We start from the raw sequence: 21,489 nt of genomic DNA, 5'->3' as shown, positions 1-21,489 counted from the left end.
AGGTTTCAGCAATTTGCTTATTAACTCTGAATGAAAATTACAGCCATAAATTTTAAAAATTTCTAAATGTATTTTTTACATGTAGCTATTTTTTTAATGAGTTGCCAATGTTGTCTTCTGTAGAACAATGTTACATTTAAAATGGGAATGTCTAAAAAATAAAATATTCATAGACTTTTAATGATTTTCATAATCTATTATTCTACATGCTAAATATAATAGCAGTAAACTGATCTCAGATTAACAAGGGAAATAATACCAGAGTCTTGCTACAGAAAACACTGCAACTTAAGGATAATCATTCTCAATATTTTTTATTGTAAAAAACAATCAGACTTTCAAATGAATTTTAAAACTTTTTCAATATTATTTAATGAAAAAGTCTCATATTCTCATGTATAGTGTATATCAACATGTACTATTCATCTGTCATATTTAATGAAAACACCATTATTGTATGCTTGGAAAAATCCTTAAAACCCATTCTCTAGTGAGTATCCACCATAATTTAAAGGATATTTTCTCCATTCAAAAAACAAAAACCAATCTATGTAAAGACTACAATCATTAAAAACCAAAGCAATACCTAGTTACATGCTTTACATAATCCCATGAAAAAATAATTAAATTGTTCCTAATCCCTGATGCAAGGCACATAAAAGCACCTGCACAAAACATCCATGTAAACAGCAATACAGTACATGATTTAAATAACATGAATGACTTTTACATGGCTTGACCTAGACTAAGGGAAAAATAAAATCCATCATGGCTACAGCTAAAAACCATGTTAAAATTCACAAGAATTTGTATCTCTTATTATAAAAAGAACAGGCTATATAATCTTTTAGGAAAAAAAAACTTCATAAATATTTTCATATTGAGAAACAACATGCTCCCTGGGTAGGAATAAAATCAGAATATTCAGCTGTGATCAGGAGTAAATGCAAGTGGCATTTCTGAATACCCAGCTTTGATATCCACCAGGCCTAGTAGTCTGGACTATTTGTAGCACCATGGAATAAGCATTAGAAAATCACAAAAGTACATTATTTCAAACTAACCTTGACATGAGGTTCACTTAGTCCACAGTAACAAACAGCAATGATGCAGATAATTTTTAAAAAATTACTGGCTTACTTGATTTATCTAGCAAGAAAAATTCTGTATTATTTATTTTAGTACATCTCATGTACATAAAGCACCAGTTTAAATAAGATTATCAAACAACCTCCAGCCTCTTGTTACTCAACCTGAAAGTTCATTTCTCATCATTTCTATGTTACATGCTAAAAGTCAAGGAGGATAAAATTAGAATGGTGATAGATACTGAGAGAGAAGTTCAGTCTCCTTCCTATCAAATGTTATGTCTCTCAAGTAAAACACAGATGAAGTAGGAAAGTTTAATAAGGTTTTCTGCATTCTCTGGAACTTACCATCTCAGCAGAATAGTTTCTTCCTACTAGAGGATCAGCAGATGGGGGTGAGAGGACCAAAGGCAGGGCTCATGCCCTGCAAGGTAAGGCCGGGTTAACCTTGCTGCTGCAAGGCCATACTCTATATTTCTAGGGCAAAACAACCTCACAAATGCTCACCACTGGTAAAGCAAGGAGGCCTGAGTGTGACCACAAGTCAGGAAGCCTATTAAACACTGTGAAAAACTACCAGATGAGACTCCATCAAGGGTTAAGCTCATAGATGAAAATCAGCACACGTGTCTCTTTACCAGCAGGAATCTTATTAGCAGCATGCCCTTCTTAGGCATGAAAAGGGAGAATGGTGCATCTAAGTTTATGCACAGTTCATAGTCAAGTGTAAAGATGCAGACTCTTGCATTTTTAAATTACAGGTTAAAAGTGACGCCCCAAAGAAAATTAATTTCTTCATAAATGAAATACAGTTTTATAAAAAAGCTGGAATGATGGTTAATTCAAATACAAAAACTCATATACAGAAAAACCCTTTTCCTTCCAAACTACTTAGGTCCGTACAGTTGACTCCACTGTACCTTGATCACAACACCTGAATAAAATACGAATAAAATGCTTCAGCTAGCAAACCGAGGGCCACTTGACAACTGCATTAAAATTGCAGCATTTAAGCAGGGCTGAAAAACACCATCCTTAAACGTGGTTTCCTTCTTGTTCTTGCGTCCCACAGTGATTACTAAATGAAGGGATCTCGTCTGTAAACGACTGGGTCATCCACTGTCCATTTGGAATGTCACTGAAAGTTGATTCTCCATTGTCAGCAGCTGGGATGGGGGTGTGGGAGGGAGGAGAAGAACATTACTCTATTTAAAAGCTTTAAGTGATATAATTAGGAGATTTTAACAGTTTATTGTAGCAGAGTTGCTACTAAAATAGCTAAGCAAGCTTCTTGAATACAACTTAAATTTCTATTCTAAGATACAGGACTGATAAATTCTTGTTATTCAAGGAGGGAAATGCACCAAGGAGGACTCCGAGTCAGTAACTTCAAGAAAATGAGTTGTAAAAGCCTGTGTAGTTGAACATCAAATAACCATTGAATTTTCACTCTCAATCACTAAATAGACTTTTTAAAGATTTTTTTTAATGTGGACCATTTTTAAAGTCTTTATTAAATTTGTTACAATATTGCTTCTATTTTGGTTTCCTAGCTGCAAGGCATGTGGGATCTTAGCTCCCCAACCAGGGCTCGAACTCAGGCCCTCTGTAGTGTAAGGCGATATTCTAACCACTGGACTACCAGGGAAGTCCCCCAGTCACTAAATAGATTTTTGTATTTCCATTCCCATTCTTCAGTAATTAACTCTCTCTTAAAGAAACAAAAAAACAAAACCCTCTTTCCCCCAATCCTGGCCAAGTCTTTGAAAGGGACAAACAAGGGGGAGGGGACATACCCAGCCCATTTGAAGAGAATCCACAAGGTTCACCAGGGCAGGGGTTTTCATTGTAAGCACCGCCATACGCTGCTTCATAACCCGGGTCGTATTTTTCTTCCTTCACAGCCATCTTCTTTGCATCCTCTGTGAGGAGGGTAAGAGGGATTTAAAACTGATTTTGCGTAACAATTTTGAAGATAGCTTTATTCGGCAATTATCAAGAATAAATCTTTTTGTTGAATTTCACATCCACGGAAACAACTTTCATATTAAACTCTTTTTAACATAAACAATATAAACTCCTAAGAACTGTAAAAGCCTATGAGATTTAATTTTAGGTGACCTACACTCCTGCTTCTCAGGATATGTAGGAACACTCGGATTAGACTGGAAGCCCTTGGTAAAAGGAGATTTTAAAAGTGACTAATACTTGTTATCAGAACACTCTGGCTGCCGATAAATCGTCTTCTTTTCTACTGCTTTTAAATTCACAACATACTTTCTATAAGGTAGATACACATGACACGAACAACAGGACTGACTAATGGTAACGCACCTTGGGCGAGCTGTAGGTCAAATGTATATTGCACTTCTTGAACGTCTGTGTTTCGTTCAATGCCTTTCAACTGATCTCTTAAGTCCTTCAGCTTAATGTAGTAATGCACTTTGTCCTGGGCGCGAGGAAACTGCGCACATCTTGCACTGGATGATGGCATCACATAGCAGAGCTGGAATCGCAACATTTCACAGTTACAGAAACCTTATAATTCCATTGAATCCACTCATACTGAGATTGGCTGCTAAGTCACTTCAGTTGTGTCCGACTCCGTGCAACCCCATAGACGGCAGCCCACCAGGCTCCCCTGTCCCTGGGATTCTCCAGGCAAGAACACAGGAGTGGGGTGCCATTCCCTTCTCCAATGCATGAAAGTGAAAAGTGAAAGGGAAGTCACTCAGTCGTATCCAACCCTCAGCGACCCCATGGAATGCAGCCTACCAGACTCCTCCATCCATGGGATTTTCCAGGCAAGAGTACTGGAGCGGGGTGCTATCGCCTTCTCCGTATTGAGATTAGAGACCTTCTTTTCCTTTGGGTCAATAACTTGATACTTACCACATATCAATATATGCAAAATCAGTAACAGCAGTTGTGTCTGAGTTCAAATTTCTAATATTTACTTATTACAAAGTCAATAAATCAAAACCAATGAGTCTTTTCCCCCTCAGTGTTTGTACAAAAGGGCATATAATTATACAATGAAAAGTCTTTCCTCCTAATTCTGTTTCTATCCACCTAGTTCTCCTTCCCAAAGGCAATCTACATTGTTAGTTCCAGAGATATTCCATGAATTTAGAATCAAATTAAAAAAAAAAAAACATACAAATGGTAACATGCTCTACTCCCTGTCCTGCACCCTGCTTTTTCACTCAACAATGTCTCTCAGAGATAACTCTGTATCAGGTATCTATATCAGAATAAGCTTCCTTTTTTATAGCTGTGTAGTAAGCGTCTACCTATGGGCATTTAGGCTGTTTCCAATCTTTTAATATTATCAACTGTAGTGAAAAGTCTTGTACATATTTAAATTTGAATACATGTGACTGTATTTGTTGGATAAATTTCTAGAAATGGAATAGCTAGAAAGCAGGGTATTTACATTTATCATTCTGGATGATGGTGACAAACTGTCCTTCATAGAGTATATCAAAATATACATCATATATAAAAGAGTGAGACTGCTCAATTATGGACTTCCCCGTTGCAATTTTTTATAATTTTTAATTTTTAAATTGGCCTCTATACCATGTATTATAGAAAAAAAAAAACCCAAACTATTATTGACTTATTTTGTTTTGCTTATGCAGTATTTAGAAAAGCCTGATTCAGAGGTACAAATGCTACCAGGTTTTTGTAATAGCACATTTTTCCAATCTCAAGACAGCCTTCAATTAAAGTGATCCAGAAACTTGAAAAAGCAGATGTTTTTCAAAGCTGGATCACTAACATCATCAATACCTATGAATATTTCATGATAAAGACTAAATTTTATAAGACAAATGCACTCACAGATCATTGCAGGAGCCAAAGCTACCTATCTCGATATGATTCAGATTCACTTACTATCGCACTACTGTGATCACACGTCCCAAGAGATATACCAAGGCTCCTCTGGCATTTCAGGGACAATAATGCTCCTTCTACAGGAAGGACTCTATCATCTCTGCAATTTTACCCAAGGAGACAAGGGTATGCCTTTATTTTAAAGAGTGATCAGTGCTACAACCTACTTTATCAATTACACATTTACTAGTTAAAAACAGAAGAAATTATAAATGAAGTTAAAATATATACTGGCGGCAGAAACTGTATTCTGAGGTCTCCACAGAAACTTGTTGGCACACTGGCTTATCATTTAAAAATTCATCTACAGCACAGAAGTCTGTGCATGTGTATTTTTATTTCAGAAGTTGTAAACAAAAAATTATATTTAAGAAGCAAAATTTGAACCAAATGTCTGCAGAAACTCCACAGAAATTTATATAGAGTTTTAAAACCAGCATGTCACTGTATGATGCCCTTATGCATAAGGACAACAGCACCAAATGCCAGTCAGGTTGGCAGGATGCCTGTCTGCGACTGGGCTGTCCTGTTTATATGGCTCTAACATGAGACTGGGCTGAGGTACACCAACAAAGGGTGATAAGCAGCTTCACTGATCAGGATTGTGTCTATATTTGTTTCACAACTGAATAAGGGACTAACCCACTAGCATTTGGCAAGAACATCCCGTTAAATGTATTCTGAATGCAGCATGTGAGCAACCTCCTCTCAATATTTTGGCCAAATAATGTAACTAACGTAAAGTTATAAAGGCATTTATCTGACAAATGTTTCCTTTTTCTAATACAACTGTAAAAGCATCTGAATTAATCTGAAATTAGTTCAAGTTACTATGCAGATATTATTCCACAAAATACAGTGTTCTTTTTTTAATGGAAAAAATTACAAATGAACAGAATAAATAAAAAGGGAAAACCAGCTAGAAAAAAATTTATATTTATCTGATTTGCAAATGCAGTTTTAAGGACTTACAGTTTCTGTATCTGGGATCTTATGGGGTTGAAGTCCAAACTCTAAGTTCTTAACCTTTACTCCAAAAACTTCCTTACTAAAAATTTCGTAAATACCTAAAATGAAATACAAATATATTTACATTGCCCATAATGTTAATCGAAGAAAAAAGATAAAATTTAAAAGTAAATCTTACATTTTCCATTAAACACTGCTATTCGTGGCTGATATTTCTGTAATTTCTGCACTAGAATACGTCCTCCTTCACGAAATTCTTTACTAAAATTGAATTAAAAAGTAGTCAAAATATAAATATGGCAGTATTTATAATGTGCTAAATGCAGACAGCTTTCAATAAAAGAGAAAATCATAAAACTGCTATGCTCAGCTTGAACTAGTTAGATACCTAAGATGCTCCTGGAGTGTGTAAGGCACAAGTATGGCCAAGGTTCCAACCTATCAAACCAAATGTTCCATAATCACCTGGAAAGATCCTTGCTGCCTGGTGTTGTCCTTTCCACCATATTGGTAAATCCAATACCATATTTCCCTGGTAGAGTGTGATCGTCCATGTGACTCAGTTGGACCTCACTCAGCCCTGACATAAATAGGCACTTCCCTGTGAACAAGAGAGTTTAATTTAGAAAAAGTTCAGTTTATTTCCGTAGAAGGTCAAAGGTTTTTCTGCCCCATGAATTATGTGGGTCTATTCTTGAAATTAAAAAAAAGAAAAAAAGACTTAGTATACTTTAAAAACTATAACATAGGTCAAATACCATACCAAGCAGCTATTATGTGCTGGGTACTATGCTAAGTCCTTCATATGGATTATTTCATTTAATCATCATAGCTATCTTATGAGATATCACTATTATTTATGTCCTTTTAATAGGGGGTCGGAGGAAATGCTTGTTGAGTATATAGCTAGACAGCATACTAAACTCTGAAACTGTTTAGCTTTTTAACAACTGGAAGTAACACCACCTGTCCCTGGAAAACCCCAAACAGATAAAATATACACCAGTGACTCAGGGCTTCAGACATACTGACAGAGGAGAAAATAAAAAGTGAAATATCTCTAGAAATTTTTTTTTTCAAATAAGGGAGACAACATGTTATTAGTTCTAAAAATATATTACTATCATTTGTCCTAAAAGTGTTTTTCTTTTCTTTTTTCTTGGCTGCACTGCATACATGTAGGATCTTAGTTCCCTGACCAGGGACGGAACCCATGGCCCCTGCAGTGTAAGTGCTGAGTCACTGGACCGCCAGGGAAGTCCCCTGTCCTAGAAGTTTTTAAATGGTGCACTAAGATAATCAGCTGGTGTTTCCTGATAATCTGTTGCACTCCTGATTGTCTGTTAGGCAGTGTTAGATGATTTATATATAAGATAATACAACAGGAGTTATACTTGGTTTTAAAGCTCACTCTACAAGTATGAGGGTCTTTAATACTAATTTCTGCTAGATGGAAATTATCTGTAGAGAATGTCTACAATCAGAGCATTTCTTAACTATTACAACTTCATGGCCAATGCATTTCATTTCTCCTAGGAAATAAGATGAGCAGAAATCTGGAAAGGTATCAAGTTTTGTGTCTGCATTGGCATGATTACTGTTAATATTCTGTAGACAACAATTAAAAAAAGAAAAATTGTTTTAAAAAAGATAGTAAAACTCACTGAAAATAAACAAAAGAGAAAGTATTTCTTTCCATATCCCTCCACTCTTATAAACCAAAATGTTAAGTGTCAGAGGATTTCACACCTTTCATTTTTGTGTACACACACATTGAAAAGATGTATGTGTACTTACGCAACCAGTTTCTTTTTAAAAACACATTTTGGTTTAAAAAAAACCGACAAACCCAAACTATTAACAAGGACATCTAGTTTAAAAGTAAAATAGTAAAAGAAGGTTAACCACTTACAAAAATGGTTTCCAGGCCCAGGGTAGTGATGCCCTTTGTAAGCAGCCATCAGTCCTGGATTTATGCCAATCTACAAAACAAAATGTTTATATATTTTAGTCTTGAAAAGTAGGCTTAGGTCTTAGGGGTTCTGTGGAGGAGTGGTGAATTGATTAAAATAAAAATTTAACCCAGCATCATAAGCTTTATCAATTATCTACTCTTGACCTGAACAAAGTATTGCATTTTGAGGAAAGAGATTTCCTTTATATTAAAGTTTTGCTGATTTTTTTTTTCCTCTGTGGCTGCGTTGTGTGACTTGGGGAATGTTCCCTGACCAGAGACAAACCCTGGGCCCTGATAGTGAAGGCCTGGAATCCTAACCACTAGGCCAATGGGGAACTCCTTGCAGTTGCTTTTAAAAACCAGTTTGAGTCCCTTATATCCCCAGCACCCTCACTCCCAACTGTCCTGGAACAGTCAGTCAACCAGAGCTCATGTCCAGCTTTAAGTCTGTTTCTCAGCTCCCCAAAAGCAGCTGCCTCTACATCACCTACACAGTTGTCTACATGCTGGTGTTTCTTACAGTTACAAAAATCAAAGTTCAAAATCAGTGTTATCATTCATGGAGAAACCATAGTGTCATGCAACCTAAGTGATTCATGTGGATCATTTCGTGTAATTGCCAGAGGACCCACTCCATCCTATCAATACGCCTGCTTCATCAACGAGCAAATTAAGTGTTCAGGAAGGCTTGTCCATGGACATACACCCACACGGCAACATCTGAGACCAGACAGCCTTGCCCTAGAGCCCACCTTCTTAAACACACCCATATGATACAACCTGAAGAAGGTGACACCATTTACCACCAAAAGGATTCTCAGAAATGGTTCTTTTCGGAAAAATGCTCTTTGCAAGGATATGGTTAAGTCACGTTAATCCACCAGTGCTACTTATAAACCCAGAGGACAAAATCCTTACAATTACAATGTCCAGATTGAAGGTCAAAATGTCTGGTAGAGTCTTGGTCAGAAGTTCAGCTTCTGAAACACCATTGAAACGGTCCACTTTTCTTTTCACTTTAAATGTATCTGTAATTTTTTCTTGCTTTTCTTTTGACTTTGTGGACTTGCCAGACTTTTTGGCCTCAGCAGGTTTTGGGGGCTCCACTGGCGTTTTCGGTTCTGTTGTTCTGGGTTTTCTTTTCCTTCCTTTTGGAGGAGTCTCTGAAACACAATGATTTCCAGGATATAGCTGCAGAAAACCTTAACTTACAAACTGTATGCAGCTTTCCCAGAAAAGTCACCCATCAACATCCTTAGCTTTCTCTTCTATTTCACGACATCACTCTCCTCTGTAACGTCTCCCCCTTCCTTCACCAGAGAACTGGGTCTATGCGGTCCCAACCCCACCTTCCTTTCTCTGCTGGCAGTTCTTGGGATGAGAGATCCTTAACAATCAGATTGATTTTCCACTCTCTTACCTGGCATCATGGCTTCTCCAGGGACACAAAGTAGCTATATACCATTTATAAGAATTCTAAATGTAAATACATAAATAATTAAACAAACAGATGAAAGAACAAATAGAAAAACAGGGAGGAAAGGAAACATTTTAACTCAGTTTCCCCGTAATTTCCAGCAGAAGAAAACTTCAAACGGTTTGCAGGCTTCTTTCCCCTGAACTGAGTGTATATTCTGTTCTTCACACAGTCAAAGAGGTGAATTGAGAGATGCCAGGGATGAACTCTCTGGGCTGGCAGTGTTTGTCTAAAGGTAAGACTAGAACTCTGATCTCAGGACCTTAAACAGTTTCTCAACCTTGGCCCTGCTGACATCTTAGACGGAATAATTTAGCAACAGTGGCCTCTACTCACTAGATGCCAGTAGCATCCTGTCAGTCATGATGACCAAGTGTCTCCAGACAATGCCATAAACCCCTCAGGGGAAAATTACCCGTGGACAAGAACCAGTGACATAAAATTATCCAACAAGAAGCCTTGCCTTTTTATCCACAACTCCCCTAATATGGCTCTTCATCTCCCAGGCCCCCACCCTATTCCACTATTATTTGGCGTTTTCTCATCTGAGCCTCCCATCCATCCTCTTTTCTCCTCACATTGCTTCAGCCACTGCCTGTGCCAAGGGATCCACCTCCATCAACTTGAGGCTGTCCTAGTCCTTCCTGCCCAGAAAAACAGAAGAGTTGAAGCAGGGGGACCTTCATCGCAGTGGATTTGCACGTGCTCTGCAACCATAAACTGAAACTCAGCACTCTCCTCACACCACACTGACGCATGGGGGGAAATCATTACCCTCTCCCCTCAATCCACTGCTGAATCTGTCCTCTTCTCTTCTAACTCTCTGTCTTGGTGAATGGTACCTCCTTCATCCAACTGCCTGGAATTGACTTCCAGACCCCTCTATCTTCCTCATCCCCCTCCATGAAATCCACTAACATGGCCATACCTCCAAGTTCTGCCCTGCTCTCTACCATCTTACTTTATTTACATTATTAGATATATATTTTACATATCTCTGTTGTAGTCTATTCTCTAGAATATTCAAATGTCAATCCATTTATTAAGTCACTGTTTCCATTCAGTCTCTAGCTTCCTATTGCCTTCAGAATAGAACATATGTTCTTTAGGTTAAACAAGCCTAGCTTGCCCCCTATCTAGACTCCTCTCTCACTACTTCTTTGCTCCACTCCAGTCTCCAATGACAGAGAATTATGGTTTTTCAACCATGTCATGCTTCCTCAGGTCTATAGTTTGATGCACGCCGCTCCCTCGGCCTAGAATTTTCCTCCTCCCATTCTTCCTGTACCGCTCCCTCACCCTTGAACTTCAGAGCTCCAAGAAGCTGCCTCTGAGCCTCAGTCCGAGTTAGGTGCCAGCCCCACAGCATCCCGTGTTCCTCTTCACCACTTGGTGTGCTGAGGAGTTTCATATTCAATTTTATGTTCTCCTATGAGATGATTTGAGGGCAGAAGCTATGTTCTTTTATCCCCCCAAAAGTATCAGAGTTCCTGAAACACAGTAAGCACTTAAAAAGTAGATTAAATTTTTTAACACAAAAACAGAGTTAAAATTCATCATTAAACCCTTTCTTAAATAAGTTGGCTAATGCCATGGTAATTTTCTAAACTATCCTGGCGAAAACTACCTTGCGTGGGTTCCTGAGCAGGTGTTGGGGCTGGAACTTCAGTTGGCATTTCTTGTGCATTCGTAACTGCCATATTAGGAACTTCAGTCATCATTTGTTGGAGTGGAAATGTATAAAAAGCTTGAGCTTGCTGAAGAGAGTAGCTGAAAGAACAATCAAGGATAAGACAGGAAGACAGAATTACCCAAACTTGAGTTCAAATAATCTGCTCTTAAAAACCCCCAGGATTCAATTATTTCTAACCACACTATAGAATTTATTTAGAGTTGACAACAGGAGCAAAGAGAGGAGGAAGATTATTCCCATATGTACGTTTACCCAATCTTCACCTGGTGCCTACTAACCAACTATAATTAACTCTCACACTGATGTGTCATCAGTAAAACTTACCAGTCCTGTTAGGCAAGCCTCTACTTTCCCTGAAATGAGATCATGGGAATTTTCTAGCAGAGCTCAAAGTCCCACCAACCCATACAGAGTTAAAAAATCCACAAAAATAATTTGTATTCCTACCTTCAGTATCTAATTCTCCTGTCACAGAAATCCTCTGCAATGTAACCTTTTTATGTTCAGCTTTATTGAGATATAGTTGATACATTGCAACATTGTTTAAGTTTAATGTGTACAACAGTGCTGACCTGACACACATATACTACAAAATGATTACCATCAAAGCCTTAGCCAACATTTCCACCAGGGCACCTAATTACCATTTCTTTTTTGTGGTGAGAAAAATTTTCAAATCTGCTCTCTCAGCAACTTTCAGGTACATCCTTCAGGATCATTAAGTAGAATCACCATCCAGTACATTTTAGATCCCCATAACCTGTTAATCTTATAACTTGAGGTTTGTGCCCTTTGACCACCATCTCCCGACCCTACCCCCCAATCTGTTTTTTAATGGTCGCTGGATTTTTTGCCATTAAATGAGGGTTAGAAATAGATATTTCTATAAATATCTGTGAATTTATGGGAAAGACCACTCTAAACTTCTCTTCTGAACACGATTTAAATGCTGTTCAAAGTGTTTTGTTCAATGTAAGGAACACAGGCCTTCACAATACAGCTAAACAATACTGCTAAAAAGTATTTCTGGGGGCTATAAACTACTACCTCAAGCTGTTGCTATCAGCACAAAGCTAGGGAAGTAAACACATGTTGTACGAAACTCGAGTGACAGCTGATGCCAAAAAAATGCCATTAAATATGCAGAAGGAAGAAAAGTACCAGGCAATAAAATGAGTAACGACGTCTACCATTCAGAGAGAAAAGCCATGTTTTCTCTGACAAGCTACTCTACTTAATGGTTTTCTCTTTCTGTTACGTGTGGAGAAAGAAAACAGGGTGCTCAGAAAGCAGAGGTTAAAAAGGCAAACTTAAAAAAAAAAAGCAAACTAGTACATTGTAAATGGGTGAGCTTCACATGTAAATCATATCTTCATTAAATGTTTTTTGTTTTGTTTTTTAAAAAGGCAAACCAAAACATTTCCAGGATAAACTTAAATGGCCCATGCAGACACAGGGTCACAGACTATTAGTGGGGTAGCTTGGCTAGAGCACTGGATACTGAAAGAAAAACTGAGGCCCAACTCAATGGACAAACCACGGGAGAAGCATTTTATTTTATTTTTAAATTTTTTTTTAATTTTAAAATCTTTAATTCTTACATGCGTAAGAGAAGCATTTTAGCTTCAAGCTATCTTTAAGGGGTAAGACGGTAGAGAAAAGGTGAAGGATTAGTGAGAAAGATATTAAACTATCTTAAGAGTTTTATTTCTTTAAATATAGTTTTCAAATTACACAAAAAATAAAGACAATACAGTGACTTAGTACACTACAGTACATCAACATGAGAATACTATGCAGTTACAAAAATTAAGTTTATTAATATTTAAAAGCACAGAGAATGTTTAATATAAAGTGGAAAAGAATACAAAATGGCATTGTGAGCCAAGGCTGCACATAGAGAAAGCATGTAGAAAAGGACTAGAAATTAAGATGTAAAATTGAAAAGAAGTAAAGGTCTTAAACCTTGCCTGGCACGAAGTCAAATGTCCTTTTTTTTCACACTTTTCTTTAGTAACACTCACAGCACTTTTGGATGAACTAGTTGTTCCATGTTAAAGACTCAGATATTCTAATGAGGAGCTGGAGATAGCTGAGTTAGTCGAGAGGTCTCGTGAGGCTGCCCTCTGGAAATTCTAGTGAAATATAATGTGATTTTTGATTGTGGCCAGTAACAGGTTCCTGAGACGCCAACAGCCCCATTCAGCTTGAATATATGAAAGAACACTCCTGTGGTCACAGTGAGTGAGCCGCCAAAAGCATGTAGGAAGGTCTGTCCTTAATTTGTCACAGCGTCATCAAGACGGTGTCTCACTCTTCCCCATGTTTACTGTTACGGCTCTCAGTTTCACCCATTTGTCCCATTTTCAGCACTTCACAAAGATCCACTCCTAAAAATATATAAATCAGGGCAACAACATTCACATTACAAAAGGGTTGTGAACTTAAAAAATTTCCAAAATGTGGCTCCATTAGCATACTATCAGATCATTAAATTCTGAGGTTCAAAAACTGAAAATCAAAGTTTTAGATGTCAACTGGCTGAAGAAAAAGTAAAAAATAAGAGAAAATGCGGTCTTATTTTAGAGATGTGTATCAATTTAGAAAAGAAAAATTCAGAAACTTGTCTATAATATAGATGTGTCCCTTAATTGTTCTAAAATTATCCCTGTCAGTTTATCATAAGATGAATTAGAAAGGAAACAGAGAAGGCTCTGGATAATAGAATGTGTAAGTTCTGAGGAAATATACTCTACCTGAGCATTTGATTTAGCTTGATAATCTTAACAGCTTCCTAACAATAGTGGAACAAAAGGAAAGAGGGTGGACTACAACATTCTTACTACTTGGCAGAAGACAGCATTCCACCTGTACGAAAACCTTCATGAACTACAATTCTGGATAATTTCATTTCCTATTATCTAATAAAGGTTAAGTTTGGAAGCAGCATGAACCTATTTCAAACTTAATGTGGATATAATTCCTAAATACATTTGCTGTATATATAAACATAGGATAACTGCCCCTTTGTATCAGAATTCTGCAGTGTTTATAACAATAATTTTCTCTGTATGAGAGACAGCAAAAGAAGCGCAGTTAGTTAAGTCATGCATCGTCTTAGGACCTCCATTCCCTCCCCATGAAAATGAGGGTGAGATTTCTGTGATTTCCACATAAAAGGAGAAAGTGCAGGAAACAGGACCAAATCTGTCCAGACTCAGAAGAGGCCCTGAAACATTTTAATTTTCTGTAATTCCCTGATATCCAACTCAGGAGCATGACAAATGATTTTACTTCCCTGTTGCCTTTTGTCCCCTATCATCTATGTCTGTTCTCATGATGATGGTTTTGCACCTCTCCCCTTTGCCTGCAGTTAACCCTCTACTCTCTCCTAGCCTCCACTGAACACCCTCTTCACTTGAACAATGCTCAAAGGACTGGTTTTCTACCACTGTCTGAAATTTGATAAAGTGTGCATTTTTGAACTGTCTTTCTCAAAATACACACAAACACACACAGTCGATTAAGTAAGGAGTCCAGTTAATTCGGATTTTGCTGTATTTAAAAAAACTAACACTTGGAAGTTTCTCTAAGATGACTAACTTCTTTAATCCTCAGTCATTTTCCACTGTTCTAAAGATGTAAGTTGAAGATGTAAGTTCAACAGGGAGGGGGGTTCAGGATGGGGAACATGTGTATACCCGTGGCGGACTGATGTTGATGTATGGCAAAACTAATACAATATTGTAAAGTAATTAACCTCCAATCAAAATAAATTTATATTTTTAAAAAATAATAAAATAAAAGTCATTAAGTTGAACATTTAAAAGCTTGTTAAAATAATAAAATTTATTTTTAATGTATAATGAAATTAAAACAAAAAAAGATGTAAGTTGCTTTTTCTCTAAATATATTTGTCTTAGTCCCTTCAGGTTGCTATACAAAGCACCACAGATTGAGTAGCTTATAAACAACAAATATCTGTGTCTCACAGTTCTGGGAGTTGGAAAGTTCAAGTTCAAAGTGCTGGCAGACTCAGTGTCTGGAGAGTACCTGCTTTCTGGCTCATTTTAGGTTGCCTTCTTGCCGTGTCCTCACATGGCAGAAGGGGTGAGGGGTCTCTCTGGGACCTCTTTCACAGAGACACTACTCCCGTTTAGGTGGGCTTGGGCCTCATGGCCTCATCACCTCCAAAAAACCCCTTCTCCCAATGTCCACACTGGGGCTTAGAGATTTCAACATAAGAATTCTGGATAGACACAACCAACACAGCAACATTTTATTACCTTCATTTAAACAAGCATATATAACACTGAACATTTATAAAATATCAATGTTGAATAAACCAACTGCACAACCAAAAGGGACTATTACATAAATTATGATGAAATACTATCCTAGCTATCTAAAAGAACACAAAGAAAGCTGCGCGCCAAAGAATTGATGCTTTTGAACTGTGGTGTTGGAGAAGACTCTTGAGAGTCCCTTGGACTGCAAGGAGATCCAACCAGTCCATCCTAAAGGAAATCAGTCCAGAATATTCACTGGAAGGACTGATGCTGAAGCTGAAAATCCAATACTTTGGCCACCTGATGCAAAGAACTGACTCACTGGAAAAGACTCTGATGCTGAGAAAGATTGAAGGGGGGAGGAGAAGGGGACGACAGAGGATGAGATGGTTGGATGGCATCACTGACTCAATGAGTTTGAGTAAACTCCGGGACTTGCTGATGGACAGGGAAGCCTGGTGTGCTGCAGCCCATGGGGTAGCAAAGAGTCAGACATGACTGAGCGACTGAACTGAACTGAACTATCTAAAGTCTACATTCAATATTGCTAAGTGGGAATGTGTGTATTCACCATGCATTACGGGGTACTTGCTGTGCAGAGTCTATTTAGATACTGTGAACTCAAAAACAGAATGAGCCAGAACCCCCAATTTATTGAACTCTTCTGCATACAGCATAATTTCAAGTTTCCTCACTATGATCATTTTTCTGCAGCTTGAGATAAAATAAAAATGCTCCATAGCCTCACTGACCTGAAACTGAGCAGAGTGATCAAATTCTTCATTCTGGAGACACATAACAAAATCCATTACATTAGCTTTGCTGGCATCCACATTTTACTGTTGATTCGTACTGAGTTTACCATCAGTGAAAACTGCCCTTCACTGCTGCTCCCTCATCTCACATTAAAAGATGCTTCACATTCTAGTCAGTTGGGACTAACCTGGATTCTGACTCAGTCTATCAATTCCACAAACCCCTCACACAGCTGCATCACTCAAATATTTTATCATCATGCCATTAGCACCTCAAAGCTGTTAAACTGTGAAAAGCTGGGGCAGGAGGACTACATGGCACATCAGTATAGACCTCTCTTCCATCTCCCTTTGACTCTCAGTAGCAAAGCAGTTTTGATTTCACCCAACATGACCACCATTGCCAACATCTGCTGGATCATCGAAAATGCAAGAGAGTTCCAGAAAAACATCTATCTCTGCTTTATTGACTATGCCAAAGCCTTTGACTGTGTGGATCACAATAAACTGTAGAAAATTTTGAAAGAGATGGGCATACCAGACCACCTGACCTGCCTCTTGAGAAACCTGTATGCAGGTCAGGAAGCAACAGTTAGAACTGGACATGGCACAACAGACTGGTTCCAAACAGGAAAAGGAGTACGTCGAGGCTGTATATTGTCACCCTGCTTATTTAACTTCTATGCAGAGTGCATCATGAGAAACGCTGGGCTAGAAGAAGCACAAGCTGGAATCAAGATTGCCAGGACAAATAGCAATAACCTCAGATATGCAAATGACACCACCCTTATGGCAGAAAGTGAAGAGGAACTAAAAAGCCTCTTGATGAAAGTGAAAGAGGAGAGTGAAAAAGTTGGCTTAAAGCTCAACATTCAGAAAACTAAGATCATGCCATCTGGTCCCATCACTTCATGGCAAATAGATGGGGAAACAGTGGCTGACTTTATTTTGGGGGACTCAAAAATCACTGCAGATGGTGACTGCAGCCATGAAATTAAAAGACGCTTACTCCTTGGAAGGAAAGTTATGACCAACCTAGACAGCATATAAAAAGCAGAGATATTACTTTGTCAACAAAGGTCCATCTAGTCAAGGCTATGGTTTTTCCAGTAGTCATGTATGGATGTGAGATTTGGACTATAAAGAAAGCTGAGCACTGAAGAATTGATGCTTTTGAACTGTGGTGTTGGAGAAGACTCTTGAGAGTCCCTTGGACTGCAAGGAGATCAGTCCTCGGTGTTCACTGGAAGGACTGATGTTGAAGCTGAAACTCCAGTACTTTGGCGACCTGATGCGAAGAGCTGACTCATCTGAAAAGATCCTGATGCTGGGAAAGATTGAGGGCAGGAGGAGAAGATGACAGAGGATGAGATGATTGGATGGCATCACCGACTCAATGGACGTGGGTTTGGGTGAACTCTGGGAGTTGGTGATGGACAGGCAGGCCTGGTGTGCTGCAGTTCATGGGGTCGCAAAGGCTTGGACACGACTGAGAGACTGAACTGAACTGAATATGACCACCACCATTCCATCCTCATCTTCCCACAAGAGGCAGTGGAATTAGACTTTAAAGTTACACTGCCTGGATTCAAACATCAGCTCTGCCACTAACTAGCCCTGTAGACAGGTTCCTTAACCTTTTCACATCCTTGCTTCCACATCTGTAAAATAGGAAGAAACCTAATTTATTGATTGTGAGGATTAAATTAGTCAACACATGTAGAACACTTAAAACAGAGACTGGCAGGGAATTCCCTGGTGGTCCAGTGGTCTGGACTCAGCTTCCACTGCCGATGGCACAGGCTGCGGAACTAAGATCCCATAAGCCATGTGACCAAAACAAAAAAGCAAACAAAATCCCCAAACAGTGCCTGGTATATAATACATTTGTCATAACAAAAACAAAGGAACGGGAGATGATTAAATATTTTAGGTACTCCTGTCATCTCCTTCTGATGCTATCTAACCTAGTATCATTATCAAAAAGGGAAAGAACCTAGCTGGGTAGGTCTTGCTTTATTCAACACAAACTTTTGCCTAATGATCCGTATCCTTTTAAATATGCTCAATAACCACTGAGAAATAAAAATTTTATTGAGAATCAAAGTAAATTCCATGGCAGAGTCTACATTTGGAAAATAAAAGGGACCCATGTGTTTATATTTGGGCTTTAGGCCCCTCGCCTGTTTTCTACAGATTCTTAAAGAATGTTGTAATCTTGCCTCTCACTTGAAATACAACTGATTTGGGCCAGGAAACATGATTTCTGCTAGAGCAGCTGAAACTTCTCTTAAATGCCCTCATTGATCTTGAGCTTTAAATCTCTCTTACAGACATCCATTTGCCATTTTCCATCTACACTCAATTTTCTTAACATGAAAAAGCAAAATCAGAACTAAGTGCTTATGTTCTCTGTCATCTAACAACATGTCAGTGAACTAGGAAGAAAACCCAAAACTTTCTTGTCCTTCTTGTTGTCTACACTAATGAAAACAAGTTCTTAGTCTCTTTAACATTTCTAGAAAGTTCCAATCTCATTTGAGGGTTAATCTTTCCTGTCTATATTCTCAGTGGTCTGTTTCACACCTTTCCAGTTATTGATTCAGCATCCTACTTCCCATCTTTGGTAAGTCTCTTTTTCATGCTTGAGCTCATTAGAAACATACACAGGTCCTCGTCTTCCTTTTCTTCTCTCTGGTTAGTACTTTTTAAGACTCTTGAACTCTCTTCTCATTCTTAAAAAAAGGGCCTACATCTATAATATGTGGTTTTTTGACATTAATCTCTTCCAAAATAAAAAGGAAATTAACTATAACGAACATTTCATGATGAGCACAAAGACAAGGATGACAAAGCACTACTTTCTCAGGATTACCAGGGGCCTGAGTCATTTCAGAATCCCCAACAAAATACTCCTCAGAGTATTAACACAGAGTTACCCATACTTCCCAAAGTGAAAATGTTACAAGTCAGAATAAAAAATGGTCTATAATCCAATGGATTCAGTTAAGACCAAATAGAAGTCAGACAGTTTTGAGCTAAACATTGTACCAGAGAAACCTATTACTTTGCTGTAAGACACTCCCTGTGTGCATTCTAGAACCTACACAATGGCCAACTGGACTCTGCCATTTTTTCTTAAGGTACTTGAGCATACAGATTTTGGTGTCTCCGAAGGGCCTGGAACAAATCTATGGATACAAGAGAGATGACTGCAATCTATTTGATGGTAGGCGTTTACCCAGGTTTCAATTCTGATTGGAATGAAGATCATAAAGACAGGAGCAATTTCCACAAGTTTTATTTGTAAAGTTCTTTAGGCAAAGAAATGGAGTTCTTTATTTCAGGATTTGATTCATAATGTCAGGATGAAGTCTGCACTTTACCTCCTTCCCTAAACTCTTAAGACAATCTCTGTTGGTTACTAAAGCACTCCCTTTCCACCTAACACTGACTCATGTCAGAACCAGATTCCACGACGCCCTATTTTACAGACATCAACAGGCCCAGAGAACTTCAGTGTCTTCCCCAAGTTTAGAGCCCCAATTCAGGATAATTCTTAATGAGGTCTAACAGTATTGTATTCCGATGTAAACTTTTTTTTCTTTTAAAAGACTCTGTTATTATACTTAGTTTTTCATTTGGCTTTCCATCAGAGGTTCCAATTTCGAAATCTCTGCTTTTGCAAAACTCCCCACGCACCTCACATTCCCCAAAGGGCACATGACAAGTAAATACTTAAGATCGTCGCCAAGACCACTAGAACACAATTTTAGATAACTTATTGGAAGTGTTATTGCTAGTTTCAGAATTCAAGAGCTCTAGAATGGCAACGTTATCCACCTCGTGCCCCTTAGGTACACCATTGAGGAAGAAAGCCACAGTAAACCTATAACTCTGAGATGAAAACTCCTAGAGTGATACAGAGAGACTTCCCTGTAGCTCAAACGGTAAAGAATCTGCCCGCCATGCAGGAAACCAGAGCTTGATTCCTGGGTTCGGAAGTTCCTCTGGAGAAGGGAATGGCAATCCACTCCAGTATTCTTGCCTGGAGAATTCCACGGACAGAGAAGCCTGGTGGGCTACAGTCCGTGGGGTCACAAAGAGTCGGACTTGAGCGACTGACACACACACACACACACAGATACATGTGACATTTCCTCCTTACGGCTGTACACACACACACACACACTGATACATGTGACATTTCCTCTTTACAGCTGTACACACACACACACACACACTGATACATATAACACTTCATCCTTACAGCTGTGCATGATAATAGAGGGTGAAGGGAAATGTAGAGGAGAAAGGTAACCGGAAAGAAACATTAATTGGAGACTGCTGGTTGCTTAAGACTGTATTTTAATGTCAGCTAAGTGTCTGGAAAGTAGAGACATTACTTTGCCGACTAAGGTCCGTCTAGTCAAGGCTATGGTTTTTCCTGTGGTCATGTATGGATGTGAGAGTTGGACTGTGAAGAAGGCTGAGCGCCGAAGAATTGATGCTTTTGAACTGTGGTGTTGGAGAAGACTCTTGAGAGTCCCTTGGACTGCAAGGAGATCCAACCAGTCCATTCTGAAGGAGATCAACCCTGGGATTTCTTTGGAGGGAATGATGCTGAAGTTGAAACTCCAGTACTTTGGCCACCTCATGCGAAGAGTTGGCTCATTGGAAAAGACTGATGCTGGGAGGGATTGGGGGCAGGGGGAGAAGGGGACGACAGAGGATGAGATGGCTGGATGGCATCACTGACTCGATGGACGTGAGTCTGAGTGAACTCCGCGAGTTGGTGATGGACAGGGAGGCCTGGCGTGCTGCGATTCACGGGGTCGCAAAGAGTCGGACACAGCTGAGCGACTGAACTGAACTGAAGTGTCCGGAAGGACCTCGGTAAAAAGTGGCCTGGCGGGCCGCCAGTGCGCATGCGCGGCCCGGACCTTGCTACAAGGGCCACACCGTTAAGGAACCCCTGCGTGCGTGCGTGTGTGTGTGCGTGCGTGCGTGCGTGCGTGCGTGTGTGCGCGCGCGCGCCCGCGGCCTGCCCCACGGCAAGGGGCGCGGGGGGAGGGGCGGTGTTCCGCCCCGGCCTTACCTGCCCGTGTTTTCTGTTTCCATTCCCTGCTGCCGCTCGCGCGCGCAGCTACTCGGACCCGGCAACCCAGCGACTCTGTAGTACCGCGGCGCACGAGTGGCGGTACAGTAATAACCAGACACTCGGACTCGATTGCTGGCAGAACTCGGACAGTGGCTGGTGCACAGGCTCCTCCCCCAAGCTTCCAATTCCCCCTCCCACACTAGGCCAGCCCCATCCTCAGCGCTGTGCTTCCGTCTGCTCAGAGCCAAATCCCACGCCCT

The 21,489-nt window shown here is 39.3% G+C and overlaps 1 protein-coding gene across 1 annotated transcript; it reads right to left on the bottom strand.

Moving 5' to 3' along the window:
• On the bottom strand, positions 289–21,452 carry TDG (thymine DNA glycosylase). Its single transcript, XM_018048185.1, has 10 exons — positions 21,227–21,452; positions 11,019–11,161; positions 8,833–9,077; positions 7,870–7,939; positions 6,423–6,558; positions 6,136–6,218; positions 5,961–6,055; positions 3,423–3,594; positions 2,885–3,010; positions 289–2,254 (listed from the first exon to the last, which is right to left on the bottom strand). The coding sequence occupies exons 1-10, from the start codon at positions 21,247–21,249 to the stop codon at positions 2,124–2,126; spliced, it is 1,224 nt and encodes a 407-aa protein (XP_017903674.1). The 5' UTR covers positions 21,250–21,452; the 3' UTR covers positions 289–2,123.

The sequence above is a fragment of the Capra hircus genome, chromosome 5, assembly GCF_001704415.2.
Source record: "Capra hircus breed San Clemente chromosome 5, ASM170441v1, whole genome shotgun sequence".
Classification (NCBI taxonomy): domain Eukaryota; kingdom Metazoa; phylum Chordata; class Mammalia; order Artiodactyla; family Bovidae; genus Capra; species Capra hircus.
This window is presented reverse-complemented; position numbering and strand designations above follow the sequence as displayed.

Bases quoted from the DNA above. Each gene is read 5' to 3' on its own strand.
- TDG (XM_018048185.1), bottom strand. From the start codon at position 21,249: ATGGAAACAGAAAACACGGGCAG. The intron at 9,078-11,018 runs GTAGTTTTCGCC...ATTGTGTTTCAG, and splicing joins TGCTCAGGAACCCACGCAAG to AGACTCCTCCAAAAGGAAGG. The intron at 3,595-5,960 runs GTAAGTCCTTAA...TTGCGATTCCAG, and splicing joins AGATCCCAGATACAGAAACT to CTCTGCTATGTGATGCCATC.